Source organism: Danio rerio, chromosome 1, assembly GCF_052040795.2.
Source record: "Danio rerio strain M-AB ecotype USA chromosome 1, GRCz13ab, whole genome shotgun sequence".
In the NCBI taxonomy this organism is placed as follows: Eukaryota; Metazoa; Chordata; class Actinopteri; order Cypriniformes; family Danionidae; genus Danio; species Danio rerio.
The window spans coordinates 49,331,651-49,345,416 of record NC_141021.1 but is presented as its reverse complement, the minus strand read 5'-3'; the positions used below and the strand labels follow the sequence as shown (position 1 = coordinate 49,345,416).

Sequence of the window (13,766 nt, the reverse complement as noted above, 5' to 3'; positions counted from 1 at the left end):
TGCCCTTCCAGCCGCAACCCATCTCTGAGAAACATCCGCACACACACACACACACACACACACACACACACACACACACACACACACACACACACACACACACACACACACACACACACACACACACACACACACACACTCATACTCTACGGACAATTTAGCCTGCCTGTACTGCATGTCTTTGGGGGAAACTGGAGCACCCAGAGGAAACCTACGCGAAGGCAGGGAGAACATGCAAACTCCACACAGAAACGCCAACTGAGCCGAGGTTCGAACCAGCGACCTTCTTGCTGTGAGGCGAACGTGCTACCCACTGCACCACTGCCTCGTCTATCTCCAAAACAATCATGTTAAAATGTATTGTGCAGTCATATCAGAAACTATTATTTTAATCACACTCTGTGTGTTTTGGAACAACACCGAAAAAATATGAATCACTTATTTACAGCGGGGAAAATAAGTACTGAACACGTCACCTTTTTCTCAGAAAACATATTTCTAAAGGTGCTGTTGACTTGACAATTTCACCCGAAGTTGGTAACAACAAAAGAAATCTATGTATGCAAAGAAAACAAATCTAATTAGCTTACAAATGAAGTTATGTGTAATAAAATTAAACGACGCAGGGAAAAAGTATCGAACCCATGATGAAAGGAAGGTGTGGAAAGGCAGTGAAAGCCCAGACAGCAGCTGAAGTCTCTCAGTAGTTCTTTAGCAGCCCTCAATTTTCATTGTAAATGAATATTCTCTGCTTCAGATCAACATCTACATTATCAGAATGACGAAGATGAAACCAGGGTGGACATTTCACCAAGACTATGATCCAAATCACAGCCAGGGAAACTCTCAAATGCTTTCAGAGAAAGAAAACCAAGCTGTAGAATGTAGAATTTCCAATAGAAAATACTAAATAAAGATCAGATTGATAGACGAGACCCACAGAACCATCAAGAATTTAACACTCTGTTGAAGTCTGAAAAGTCACAGCTGAGCAATTCATACATTCTCCATATGAGAGGCGTCTTTAAGCTGCCACCACCAAAAAGCCTTTATATAAAGTATTTTTTGTTGTTATGTTTTTATATTTGGTTTTTATCAAAATCTGGTTTGATTTCACGTCAACAGGTCCTTTAGACATATTATATTCCAGGAAAAAACATGACATGTTCAACGCTTCTTTTCTCCACTCCATTTCTACTAGTACATCGATCGACAGAAATGCATAAAAACGGACTGAAAGACTGACTTTCACCATAATTTCATTTAAATAACTTGCCTTTAACTATCCAACTGCCTCAAACACTGTTATAGGACCCGCTTCTTATAAACTTATCCCATTTCAAACGTATAAGTAGTATAACCTTTTACTGGTCTCAGATCAGTATAGTTTAAACAACACGTGGCCCAAGCTACTGTAGTTTCTTGCCCTGCGACTGGCCTCCATCTCCGCTCGGCTGCTTTCTTCACCTCAGGGCTGTAATGTTGTCACTTGAGTTTGGTTTTGTAAAAGCATTTAAGCCTATAGATGGAGGGACACACAGACTCTAGTGTGCTGGCTCATTTGTTATTCCCAAACCAGCAGCTGCTGTCAGCACAGCTAATCGGGTACAAGGAGTCTGAGGGCTGCACGCTGGAGAGATTCACATCAGAGTTTGTGAAGTTATAGTCGTTTAGATTCATGGTTTAGGCCCGGGGACACATTAAGGCTGATATTGTATGTGGAGCAACACTTCAGCCATCCAAATAGCATTGTTTTAGCACATGGCAAGTTGAAATCATAAGTAGCTGGTGTAAAGTGAGTGTATGGCCACTTTTAATAAGAACTTTGGGGAAAAGGCTCATTTTATGACTCCTTTAGAGTTAATCAGTTTAGTTTTACCATTTTTGAATCTATTCAGATGATCTTCGGGTCTGGTGGGCGCATTTTTAGCTTAGCTTAGCTTAGATCAAAGGTGTCCAAACTCATTCTTTGATGGCTGGTGTCCTGCATATTTTAGTTTCAATCACAATCAAACACACCTGAACCAGCTAATCACACTCTTTCTAGGTTTACAAGAAACTTATAGGCAGGTGTGTTGAAGGAAGTTGGAGCTAAACTATGCAGGACACTGGCCCTCTAGGACCGAGTTTGGTCTTTTGGCTTAGATCATTGAATCAGATTAGACCATTAGCATCTCGCTTTAATAGATGTCTAAATCCATCTGAAAGCCATTTTTTCCACATTTAACACATTTTGAAAGCACATTTTGTTGTTCTTTGACACAACATTTAATATTGGTGTGATTTGTGATGATAGTATCTGCAATCAATTTTTCAGTGGCCTATTTTATCTCCAATAAGATAGGATTATTGATAGGATTGTTTATATTGATTAATCTCACATTTCGGTTCGGTTGTGATTATCATGACATCGATTTTTATGCCATCGATTTGGTTCAGTTCAACATCTCAGTGCATCACGTTGCATTGACGATGCTTTCCATGAGCCATTTGATATTTTAATTAGCAACACAATAAAACCTGTATTAAAATTAATAATTTATAAATATATTTACATTTACGTTATTATTTGTAATACAATTTTGTCATTTATTACAAGCTGTAAAATATATATACACTGTACCTTTAACCTCCTAGGGCTTTAGTGGCCACATACGTGGACAGCACATTTTAGCTCTTAAGTGGCTATTTGAAATACTTTGAATGTTTTGTATTTTTTTACAGACATACAGCGTCGTCCTGCAACTGATTTGCAGCATATGAAATGTCCCAAACACTGTTTTTAACTGTCCAAAATGTAAAAAAAAATAGTTTTTACTCTCTGTTTGTTAAAACATGTTTAAAAAGTATGTTTATGCATTAAAAAACAATCAGTAAAAAGTGTTTTATGTAAATTCGGACCACGAGTCCACATACAGTTAAAGTCAAAATTATTAGCCCCCCGTTGAATTTCTTTTTCTTTTTTCAATATTTCCTAAATGATGATAAACAGAGCAAGGAAATTTTCACAGTATGTCTGATAGTATTTTTTCTTCTGTAGAAAGCTTCATTTGTTTTATTTCGGCTAGAACAAAAGCAGTTTTTAATTTTTTAAGAACCACTTTTGGGACAAAATTATTAGCCCCTTTAAACTAATTTTTTTTCTCGATAGTCTACAGAACAAACCATCATTATACAATAACTTGCCTAATTACCCTAGCCTGCCTAGTTAACCTAATTGACCTAGTTAAGCCTTTAAATGTCACTTTAAGCTTTATAGAAGTATCTTGAAAAATATCCTGTTAAATATTATTTACTGTCATCATGGCAAAGATATAATAAATCAATTATTAGAAATGAGTTAATAAAAATATTATGTTCAGAAATGTGTTGAAAAAATCTGCTCTCCATTAAACAGAATTTGGGGAAAAATTAAACAGGGTGGCAAATAATTCAGGGGGGCTAATAATTCTGACTTCAACTGTATATGGACATTGTTTTTCTCTAAAAGTACATCATATCAAAAGATGATACTTAGGTTTTATTCTAATGGGTTCCAATAATCTCAAATAACAATGAGAAATAAAAAAATGCATGTAAAAAAACAGAATGGGCCTTAAGAGGTTAATATTTACCTGCTCAGGGAAAACACTATTTTTGAATGTATCAACAAAACTAAAGTACATGCAAAGAACAGCATGAGCATTTATAGCAAATAAACATCTAAATATTATCCCGCTTGCTTTTTGAACGTTGTTGAACGGGTTTTTACTAAACAAAAAAGGCTGTTCAGCAAACAGTGACACACACTGATTTTAAATGGCTGTGTCTGTATCCACAAGTAACGTTACTGTTATAACAGCCGAGAAAAAGTTACCTCACGAACACGGCAGCGGGTCAAAGAGGCCACCGAGAGTGAGAGAGAGTTTACAGCTTTATTTTTTTTCTAGCTGGGTTCAGATGTACTTCCCTGTCAGTGAAAGACCGTCCAGTAAACTCACAAGCAGTGAATTGTGCACAGTTATCTACGTTTTTTAAGAAGTGGGAGCGTTTTAATTACTTACCGTCTCCTCCCTCGCCATAGTAAGCTACCGCCATATAATGCACATGTGATAAATGACGTCAGTACATAAAACCGGTTATGATTATTACTGAACCAATACCAAATAGTTTGTGTCTGCATCGCGGTGCATTGAAGAAACAATTAATTTTAGCACCCCTGATTATTGATGATTTATAATACAAGCGGTTTATTGGTTATTGACCATAACAAAATGCCCAGCAGGCACACAACATCATAAGACATCAATATTAGGTTAGATTGAGGTTGTGATGTCAGGCAACCAAAATTCATTGTCTAGCCAGCGTCTAAGGACAATGTTATTTTGATGACCAATAATGACGTCAAATGATGTTGATATTTGGTTGATTTAGGTTGCGTTGGAAAGTGATCAAAATCCAACATCTAGCCATCATCTAAAACCAATGTCATAGTGACGTCAAATACTGACATTTATTCGTCAGATAGATCTAATAGACGTCATAGTCCACACAACATCAAGCTGTAACATCATTAGACGTTGATATTTGGTTGATTTTAGGTTGGACATTGACGTCAACCCGATTTTCATTTCCAAACAAAATGCAACGTCCCCAAGACGTTGGGTGCAACGTCAATGTGATATCATGTTGATCCTGTGCCTGCTGGGTGGTGTGCAAAAGTTTGTTCTGCAAGTTTTTTTATGTTAGGCATTAGGGCAGCATCAATTTAATAACAATAAAAAAACTAAAAACAGAAAGATTTTTGACTGTCAAGTAAAAGTTTTGTTTAACATAATATATTTAAAGATCTAGTTACTTAGTGTGGCTGGCTTGGCAGTGTTTAGTGTTCATCATCATTATTCCAGTCTTCAGTCAGTGTCCAAAAAAAAATCATTATGCTGATTTGCTTCTGTAGCTATCAGTATTGATAAGAGTTCAATGCATAATGTTAGTTGTAAATCATTTTTAAACCATTTTAGAAAATCAGTATTTATTTGTTTTACCTTGTAAAAATACCTTGTAAAAATCTTAAGGGTGGCACGGTGGCTCAGTGGTTAGCACTGTCACCTCACACTAAAAAGGTGTCTGGTTCAAGTCCCGGCGGGGTCAGTTGGCATTTCTGTGTGGAGTTTGCATGTTCTCCCTGTGTTCGTGTGGGTTTCCTCCGGGTGCTCCGGTTTCCCCCACAGTCCAAAGACAGCTAAATTGGCCGTAGTGTATGTTTGTGAAAGAGTGTGTATGAGTGTTTCCCAGTGATGGGTTGCAGCTGAAAGGGCATCCACTGCATAAAACATATGCTGGATAAGTTGGGGGTTCATTCCGCCATGGCAACCCCAGATTAATAATGGGACTAAGCGGAAAAGAAAATGAATGAAATTAGCCACTGTGTGTGTGTGTGTGTGTGTATGTGTGTGTGTGTGTGTGTGTTTGTGTGAGTTTGTGAATGTGAGAGTGTATGGGTGTTTCACTGTACTGGGTTGCAGCTGGAAGGGCAACTGCTGCATAAAACATATACCAGAATAATGGGTGGTTCATTCCACTGTGGCGACCTCTAAAATAGACACTAAGCCAAAGGAAAATTATTAAATGAATGTAAAAATCTTCATAAGTACTCTTTAGTAACTCAATTTAATCTTGCTGAATAAGTATAATTTACCCCAATCTGACCTTAAACTTTTCAGCAGTAGTGTAATTATCTGTGTATGCATATTTGCATGTTTTTTAGTCCAGCATTTCTAATTGCCCAGCACTCGGTTTAATTAGGCTGTAAATCAGCTGTAGGAGGTTGAGTTATTTCAGGTCATTTTTGAGTTCTGTTTGTTTATTTTATAGAGATGACGCTATTCGCCTCTACTGTGGTCTCATAAAGATTTCAGAAACATACCAATTTTTTCCAGCCCCATATAGAATGAATGTCATACTCAAAACACACTATCGGCCCTATCATACACCCAGTGTATTAAGGTGCAAGACGTGTTTGGCGCAATTTGTTTTCAGACAATTGCAACTCTAATTTTCACATTTTGCACCAGGTTCTTTAAATAGCAAATCCATTCGCACCACTTTTTGAACTCATGTGTGTTCCAGTCTATGAAGGAGGTGTGTTAAGGTGCAATGTTGGCGCGTTGTTATTTTGATAAACTAAAATAGACTGCGCAATTGACTGATTAATTGATTATATTTTTTTTAATAAAAACTAGTTAGGATTGGTCTGCCTGTCGGGTTTTGGAAACGCAGTAGGCCTCTGTTGGTGAGTGTTGACCATGGATGATGTATCCTGATTCATATCTTAAGGCATGACTTATTGTCTGAGACGGCGTCGTTGTGTGGCTGAAGAGACCAATACGGGAGAGTCATTCTTTGCTGCAGAAGTCGCATCGATAGGTGGCTCCCTGGCTGTCATTGTTCTGCACTATTTGGTGAACTTGCTTGTCCTCCGCCGCACACATCATGATCTTTTCACCTTACTTGAGCTGTTTGGTCAGGGTGCACCTCCACTTCGGGCAGTCTGTTGCAAGGTTTTTTGACCACACTTCGATATTGTTGTTCATTTATTAGTTTGCTGGAAATTAGAACTGAATTTAGAAATAGTTTTGAAACAAATCTTTGCGCTAAACAAACTAAATTAAATATATAGGCTAATGGATGTATTCAGTGGAGTGCAGACAACACTGTTTCCTTATTCAAGAAAATAAAGGAGTAAAGGTAAAGTAAAGAGAAAGTAAAGAGGCTGATTGGAGGAGGCTCATTCTTTATCCCCTCGCTGCAGATGGTTTGTTTAGCCGCTTTCTCGCGAGTGAAGTGTTCAGTTTTTCCACTTACAAAGTTTGCAGTGTAAATAGCAAATGCACCATGGCATGATGCAACTGACTCTTTAAGGGAATGAAAGATAAGAATCTGATTGGTTTAATGCAAGTTATGCTCAAAACACACCCCTATAGAGAATAAGCACAACCATGATACACCATGCATCCATAAAATAGCAAAAGTGGATTCAGACACTTTAGACTTTGCGCCTAGATCACTAAAATAGAGCCCATAGTGTTAAATGGATAGTTCACCCAAAACTGACAATTCTGTCATCATTTACTTACAATTTACTTTGTCACAAACCTGTTTGAGTTAGTTTTTTCTATTGAAAACAAAAGAAGATATTTCGAAAAAATGTTGGAAACCGGTAACTATTGATTTCCTTACTGTGGAAGCCAATGGTTACTGGTTTCTGACATTTTTCAAAATATCTTCTTTTGAGTTCAATAGAAAAAAGGTTTGGAACTACTTAAGGGCGAGTTTACATTTTGGCTGAACTATCCCTTTAAATCTGTTAAGTCAGCGCTGGTTAATCAGCGTCTAAATGTCCTTTTAATGTGATCTCCAAACAGGACCTTCCCTTCAGGACTTTATAATTTGACCTTGGAAATGTATTTGCAGGTTGTGACATTCAGAATATCAATGGGCGCTGCAAAGCCTTATGGGTAGAGACAGCGTGTACCTCACAGGGCAGCTTGTGAATGTTTTCCCCTGATCGTGATTTAAGCAGATGTAGAGTATCTGCATGATCCATGTGGGTGAAGCCATTGGGATTAGAGGTTTGTGGATCCAGCTGAGAGGCAGTGCACAATTGCGGCAGCAGAAAATGATGACGACAGACACCCGTCTTATCACAGATTCCCCTTTGCAGTCATTTTTTTCCCTCACACACACGAACACACACACACACACACACACATCAAGGCTACAATGATGCGTCTTTTTCATTCAGCCCCTCAGGCTTTCCTCGCTCCTGTTTCTTAGCAACAAGAAACACACCATGTGACTGACTCTGTGACTCACCTGAAATGTGACATCACAGCTCTAGGGGCAATAGCAATGGTCGCTGACCAAACAGAGCTTTTAATGGGATCCGATGCAGATCTGAGAACAGCCAGCTGTTCAAGGAGTGTCATGTGATCAGAGCATCTCAGACATCAGCTTCAGAATCAGCACTGGATTTTCAGATGTGTGTTTGACCTGTGATCTGTCTTTACTCAGGTTACGCTCACTGGAAGGGACAGGTCTTGACCGCCGATGAGCTTCACGTCTTGTATGAGGGGATCAAACTGAACAACGTCAACCACTACGACTATGTCCTTACAGGTCAGTGCTTTCATTTTTAGTCATGCCACATTAAGGAAAAAGTTGATATAATTTCCTAATAGTATATGGGCCCTTTGTGGGACCCAATGGGGCCCAGGGACAGCACAACACATTTACATACATACACGCATTATACAGTTACATACATGTATACATATATTCGCCCTCCTGTGAATTTATTTTCTTTTTCAATTATTTCCCAAATTATGCTTATTAGTATATTAGTATATACCTGTATATATATATATATATATATATATATATATAGCACATAATGTGAATAAATGGCTACTTATAATAATATTACACACACGCGTATATATAATAGTTTGGTGAACTGAACAATTTAAGTATAATCTACAAAACCGGTATATGTATATATGTATATGCGTGTGTGTAATATTATTATAAGTAGCCATTTATTCACATTATGATGAATAATTATACCTGAAGCCATTTGTTTTCTGATTTAAAAAAGACCTTGCACATATTAGAATTTCACAGTCAAGAGTATATTTGTGAAAATGACCTATTTTTCTCAAAGGATTATTTACGATTTTGAGATCACTAAACTTGAAGTCTTAAGTTTAAGCATTTTCATGGTACGCAAGTTAAATTAACTCATATTTTAATTGATATGACCAAAATGCAAAATTTTAAGTTATGTTCAGTCAACTTTACGTAATTTTTTAAGTAAAGACAACATTAGGGTTTTCAGTGTAGGGGTTAAAGAGGTAATATTTTGATGCGACTTTGTAGAGAGTTGGTGGCAAAGTAGCAAAACAAATTTATTTGCAAAAGTAAAAAGAAGTCAAACAGCAAAATATTATGTACAAGTTGAAATATCTCAAAAAACAAAATAAATCAATTAATGTATGTTCTTAAAGGAAAAAGAGGATTTTCAAGCCAAATAAAAGAAAGCAATATAACAAAAACCCCAAACTGGCTGAAAAATTACCCTCTAAACTGCTTAACAGAAAATAAACAATCAAAACATCTTCACTGTTTGCAGCACGTCGTATCTAAACTAGACTTCTAGCCAAATATACGTAGAAAACTTACAGCAAGTGGCGCTTACTTCTAAACTAGTGTGTTTAGACAAGGCAGTTTTCTGCGTGTTGCAAGGTGTATGTCCCTTTATTCTCAGAGGAATTCAGAAACCAATGATCAAGCCAAAACACAAGCCAAAACACACACAAAGAACAAAAAGGCATACAATACAAAAGCAAGAGAAAAAATATACAGGGGCCTTAATCATTCTGACTTCAGCTATGTTTGTCTAATATTCAACTACAGGTACTTTTGGCTCTGGATGCGTATACTGTAAAACAGACTAGTGGTAAAATTGTGTTTTAACATGCATCACAGGAGAGTTCTGAATGGGATATTTTTTTTGAAAGTTCTTAAAGGGATAGTGCTCACCCTCAAATTGTTCCAAACTCTTTTGAGTTTCTTTTTTTTTTCTGTATTAATATATTTTGAATTATGTTAGATACCTGTAACCTGTATTGGTTTTTTTAAACTATATTTACTATGGATATTTACTATAGAATACCACTGAAGTCATCAGTTTTTTAAAAAATTTTAAACAGATTTTTTGATGAATGATTAACTATAAGTGCAACGCAACCTCACGGCAATTCGTAATCTTTTGATTTAGTGGCTAATTCGTATGAATTCGTACAATCTCATTCGTACAATTTAGTACGATTTGCTCATCCCCTAATGACAAAAGCATAGTGGAAAAGCACCCCAAAGTGAGTTGTATTGAAATAAACCAGGTCGTACCATGCAGTGGAAAAATGTAAGTTGTCATGAAATGGAAGTAAAGATTGTCTTTTAAAAAACAACAACACTGTATTTATTGATTTTAGGAACTTTAAATCAATAAATACAGAAATTAAAACCAAGAAATTAAGAAATTAAACCAAACAATTAAAAATAAATAGTAATAAAAAATAACAAATATATAAATAAATGCATGTACAGACATAAACAAAATAAAGATATATCAATAGCAGGTGATACAAGATACAAGTTATACAGACAAGTTTGGGTGTAGGGGTGGGGTTGGGTTGGGTGCCACGCCTCTTTTTTAAAATCGTAAATTTTTGTACGACTGAATGTGTATGAATTAGCCACTCAACTGACAAAACGTAAAATACTCCCGTTTCCTCGTGAGTTCAGGCTGGTAAATGGTGACAGCATTTTCAGTATTATCATTGATTTCTTAGATATCATCCTGCTATGTAATTAGCTGTGGTAAAAATGAAAGCTGAGATTCAAATCTCCACAGTTGAAGAGGCTGCTGCCCCAGTCGAGAGTAAATTACAGACGGTAGAGAGGCGAATTCTGGAGTTAACCAAGCATTTTGGACCATTTGGAAAAATCTAACCATTTACTTCCACCCTGCAACAGCAGTTATTCTCTGACGTCAGGTTTCCCCCACAGTCCAAAGAAATGCACTACAGGTGAATTGGGTAAACAAAATTGACCGTAGTGTATGAGTGCGTGTGGGAATGCAATAGTGTATGGGTGTTTTCCTTTAATGGGTTGCATATGTTGCATAAAACATATGCCAGAGTAGTTGGCGGTTCATTTCGCTGTGGCGACCCCTGATAAATAAGGGACAAAGCTGAAGGAAAATAAATGAATGAAAAAAATCAAACCCAGTACATGAAATAATCATGAAATGTCAATCACATAAGAGGCTCAAACTTCAGCATTGTGTTATTAAGTGTCGCATTGACGACAAGAATTTCTGAATAACTGAAACTCTAGTAGATCTGTTAGTCTTGTGTGTCTTATTATGTTAGATTTGGTTAGCCTGTAGTCGGTCAGGAAGTGAGCACATCTCTGTTCCTCCGCTAATCACTGCACTAAGGGAGCGTAGAGGACACACACACACGGTCTCGCTGGAGCTCCACACACTCCGACGCTCCGCTCTGCTGAGTGTGTAAAAGCAGATGAGGAGTCTCTGGTGCACAAGCTCTCCTTTACCATCACCTTCAGAGGAGGCAAATAGAGGAAAACACAGAAGGGAGGAAAAGAGGAATATACCAACAGTCCAAGAGAGACACGGAAACGTAATTGTAATTGATGATCTTATTTTTGGCCTGGAAAATGTATCACGGTTTCTACAAAAACTATTTGACAGAAAATTTTTTAAATGATTCTGTTGAAAATTCAGAATAGGAAACTGAAGGCTCATGTGACACGTAAATATCACATAATAAATAGTTCAAAAGCATGTCTAATTAATTGTGTAAGCATTAAAACAGTTGAATAATCTTAAATTACCATTGCGTTTATAAAATTCTTTGTGAAATAAAAGTCTTTGTGAAATTTGGACATGGCCAGCTCTTTCCTCATTTTGGGGCTCAGTATTTCAGTCCCTTACAGCCATTACTTCTATAGATATAGCACCATCACCCATCATTGGCCTGTTTGGTGTGACGCCTGATCATTTTGCATTACCCACTTAGCTTTTAAACTTTGTGGCCTTTCTTACTTTGCCTGCTAGGCGTGTAATTTTATTAACCTGTAAGAGCCGTCAACCACCCTTGCATGTACGGTGGCTGAAAGATGTTTTGTATTTTGTAAAACTAAAGATTAGATTCTCACTTCAAAGACCTAACAGAAAATTTGGCAAAATTTGGGATGCCCTTTCTTGTTATGTTAAAACTCTCCAGCTGGATCTAAACTAATCACCCCAGCCCTTGACAATAATAATACATCAGTTTGTAATCTTTCATTACTCGAAATGTAACATTGAGATTATTGTATAAATGTAGACATCTGCCTCGCATTGTGTAATTTGGTTTTATTTTATTAATATTTTTATTTATTTTTATTTTATTTATTTTTTTTTTTATTACTCTTATTTGTATTTATAATTTGTTTTCTTTTATTATTTCTGTAAGGGTTGTTTGAAATGTTTGTAAAATGAAAAAATGTTAAATAAATCATAAACAAACAAAAAAAAAAGTCGTTGTGAAATCAAAATGTACTCTCCTTATTTTTATACGCATATAGTTCTTGTTATAAACAATGTGTCTGTGCACTTCGATATTTTTATAAATTAATTTGCCCTCATAAACTTTTATCAAATACCATAAGCTGTTCTCCCCATTAAAACGACTTTCTTCCCTTCCAGGTCACATGGAAGCCCTTTGAGGCGGAGCTATTAGTGCATGACTCATTTCTGTTCTAATTTCTTATCTTCCTTCATTTTGTTAGCAACGCCCATCTTTCAACAATCTAATTGGTTCATCAAGAATGAAATCATGCACCAATCTACTTTTTTTTTTTTCAATTTAGCACAGTTTTAAGTGGATGTATGTCACGATAGAAACATTTTGTATGCCACTTTCATCATAGTGACCCTATAACCAATCGAACACCTTGATGATATACCTACTCCAGTATTTTCAATCCCAGCTGTGATTTCTTATTGTGAATTGTTTTGAACTGCTATTGCAATCCTCCCACACACCTTTTTAGCCATATTTTGTGTTGTCCGAGTGCGATTTTAGTGTGTGTCACTTCATGACATCATGAAAACGGTGAAGGTCAGATGAGTCACTGGTAGGATTTATTTACCTGACTGTAGAGACGGAGCCACAGGATGACCGATAGCTGGAGACTGACCCTGACGCTTTCACAGCTACAACACCTCTTTACGCTACATCCTCTGGACGTTTTTCTCTGTTGAACATGGAGTTTCAGGTTTAATGCGTTATTTGAATATATTGCTAAGTGCGTTTTGAATTGTCCAGGTCTTACTTGATTAAGCTTCCTGAAATGTATTTATTCTCCCTGCTGTTTCCTCTGAGTGCTCTGGTTTCCCCACAGTCCAAAGACATGCGCTATAGCTGAATTGGGTAGGCTAAATTGTCCGTAGTGAGTGAGTGTGTATGGATGTTTTCCAGAGATGGATTGCAGCTGGAAGGGCATCCGCTGCATAAAACATGCTGGATAAGTTGGCGGTTCATTCCTCTGTGGTGACCCCGGTTTAATAAAGGGACTAAGCTCAAAAGAAAATGAATGAATGAAAGTTTATTTATAAACTAATTTTGAGAGGAGCACACACTTATGATTGATAGCAGCTGGTTCTGGTTAGCTAACACACGATCCACCAATCAGAGGATTCCTAAATCACTATAAATAACCAGAGCATCTTACCCTCGCCATCTTCGTCTTGAAGAATTCCCCCCTTCCACCTCTACTCCTCCCCTTCCCTTATCAGGGCAGCACAGAGGCCCAATGGTTAGCATCATTGCCTAAAACTGAAATGTGCGCAGATCTAGAAAATCTTGAAAGCAGATGCTCGATCAAAAACAAACATTTGCAGCTTTCAAAAAGTCTTTAATGTCACGTTACACATTACAGACTTTTTGAGAGCTAAAGTGGCAGTGTGCCGATTTTCTTTGGATCTTTAGCATCATTGCCTCACAGCAAGAATTACACTGGCTCAGACCTTACCTGGCCAGGTCGGCTTTTCTGTGTGGAGTTTGTATGTTCTCCCCATGTTTGCGTGGGTTTTCCAAGTGCGCTCCAGTTTCCTTCGACAGACCAAAACATGTAGCATAAATAAATTGACAAATTAA

The 13,766-nt window shown here is 37.1% G+C and overlaps 1 protein-coding gene across 2 annotated transcripts in view; it reads left to right on the top strand.

Moving 5' to 3' along the window:
- The window catches only part of pdxkb (pyridoxal (pyridoxine, vitamin B6) kinase b), a 67,387-nt gene that overhangs the window by 38,136 nt on the left and 15,485 nt on the right, over positions 1-13,766 (top strand). For both annotated transcript variants that reach the window (XM_087236163.1, NM_001145586.1), the window contains 1 exon segment: positions 8,053-8,157. In XM_087236163.1, the coding sequence (XP_087092289.1) occupies positions 8,053-8,157 (105 nt within the window).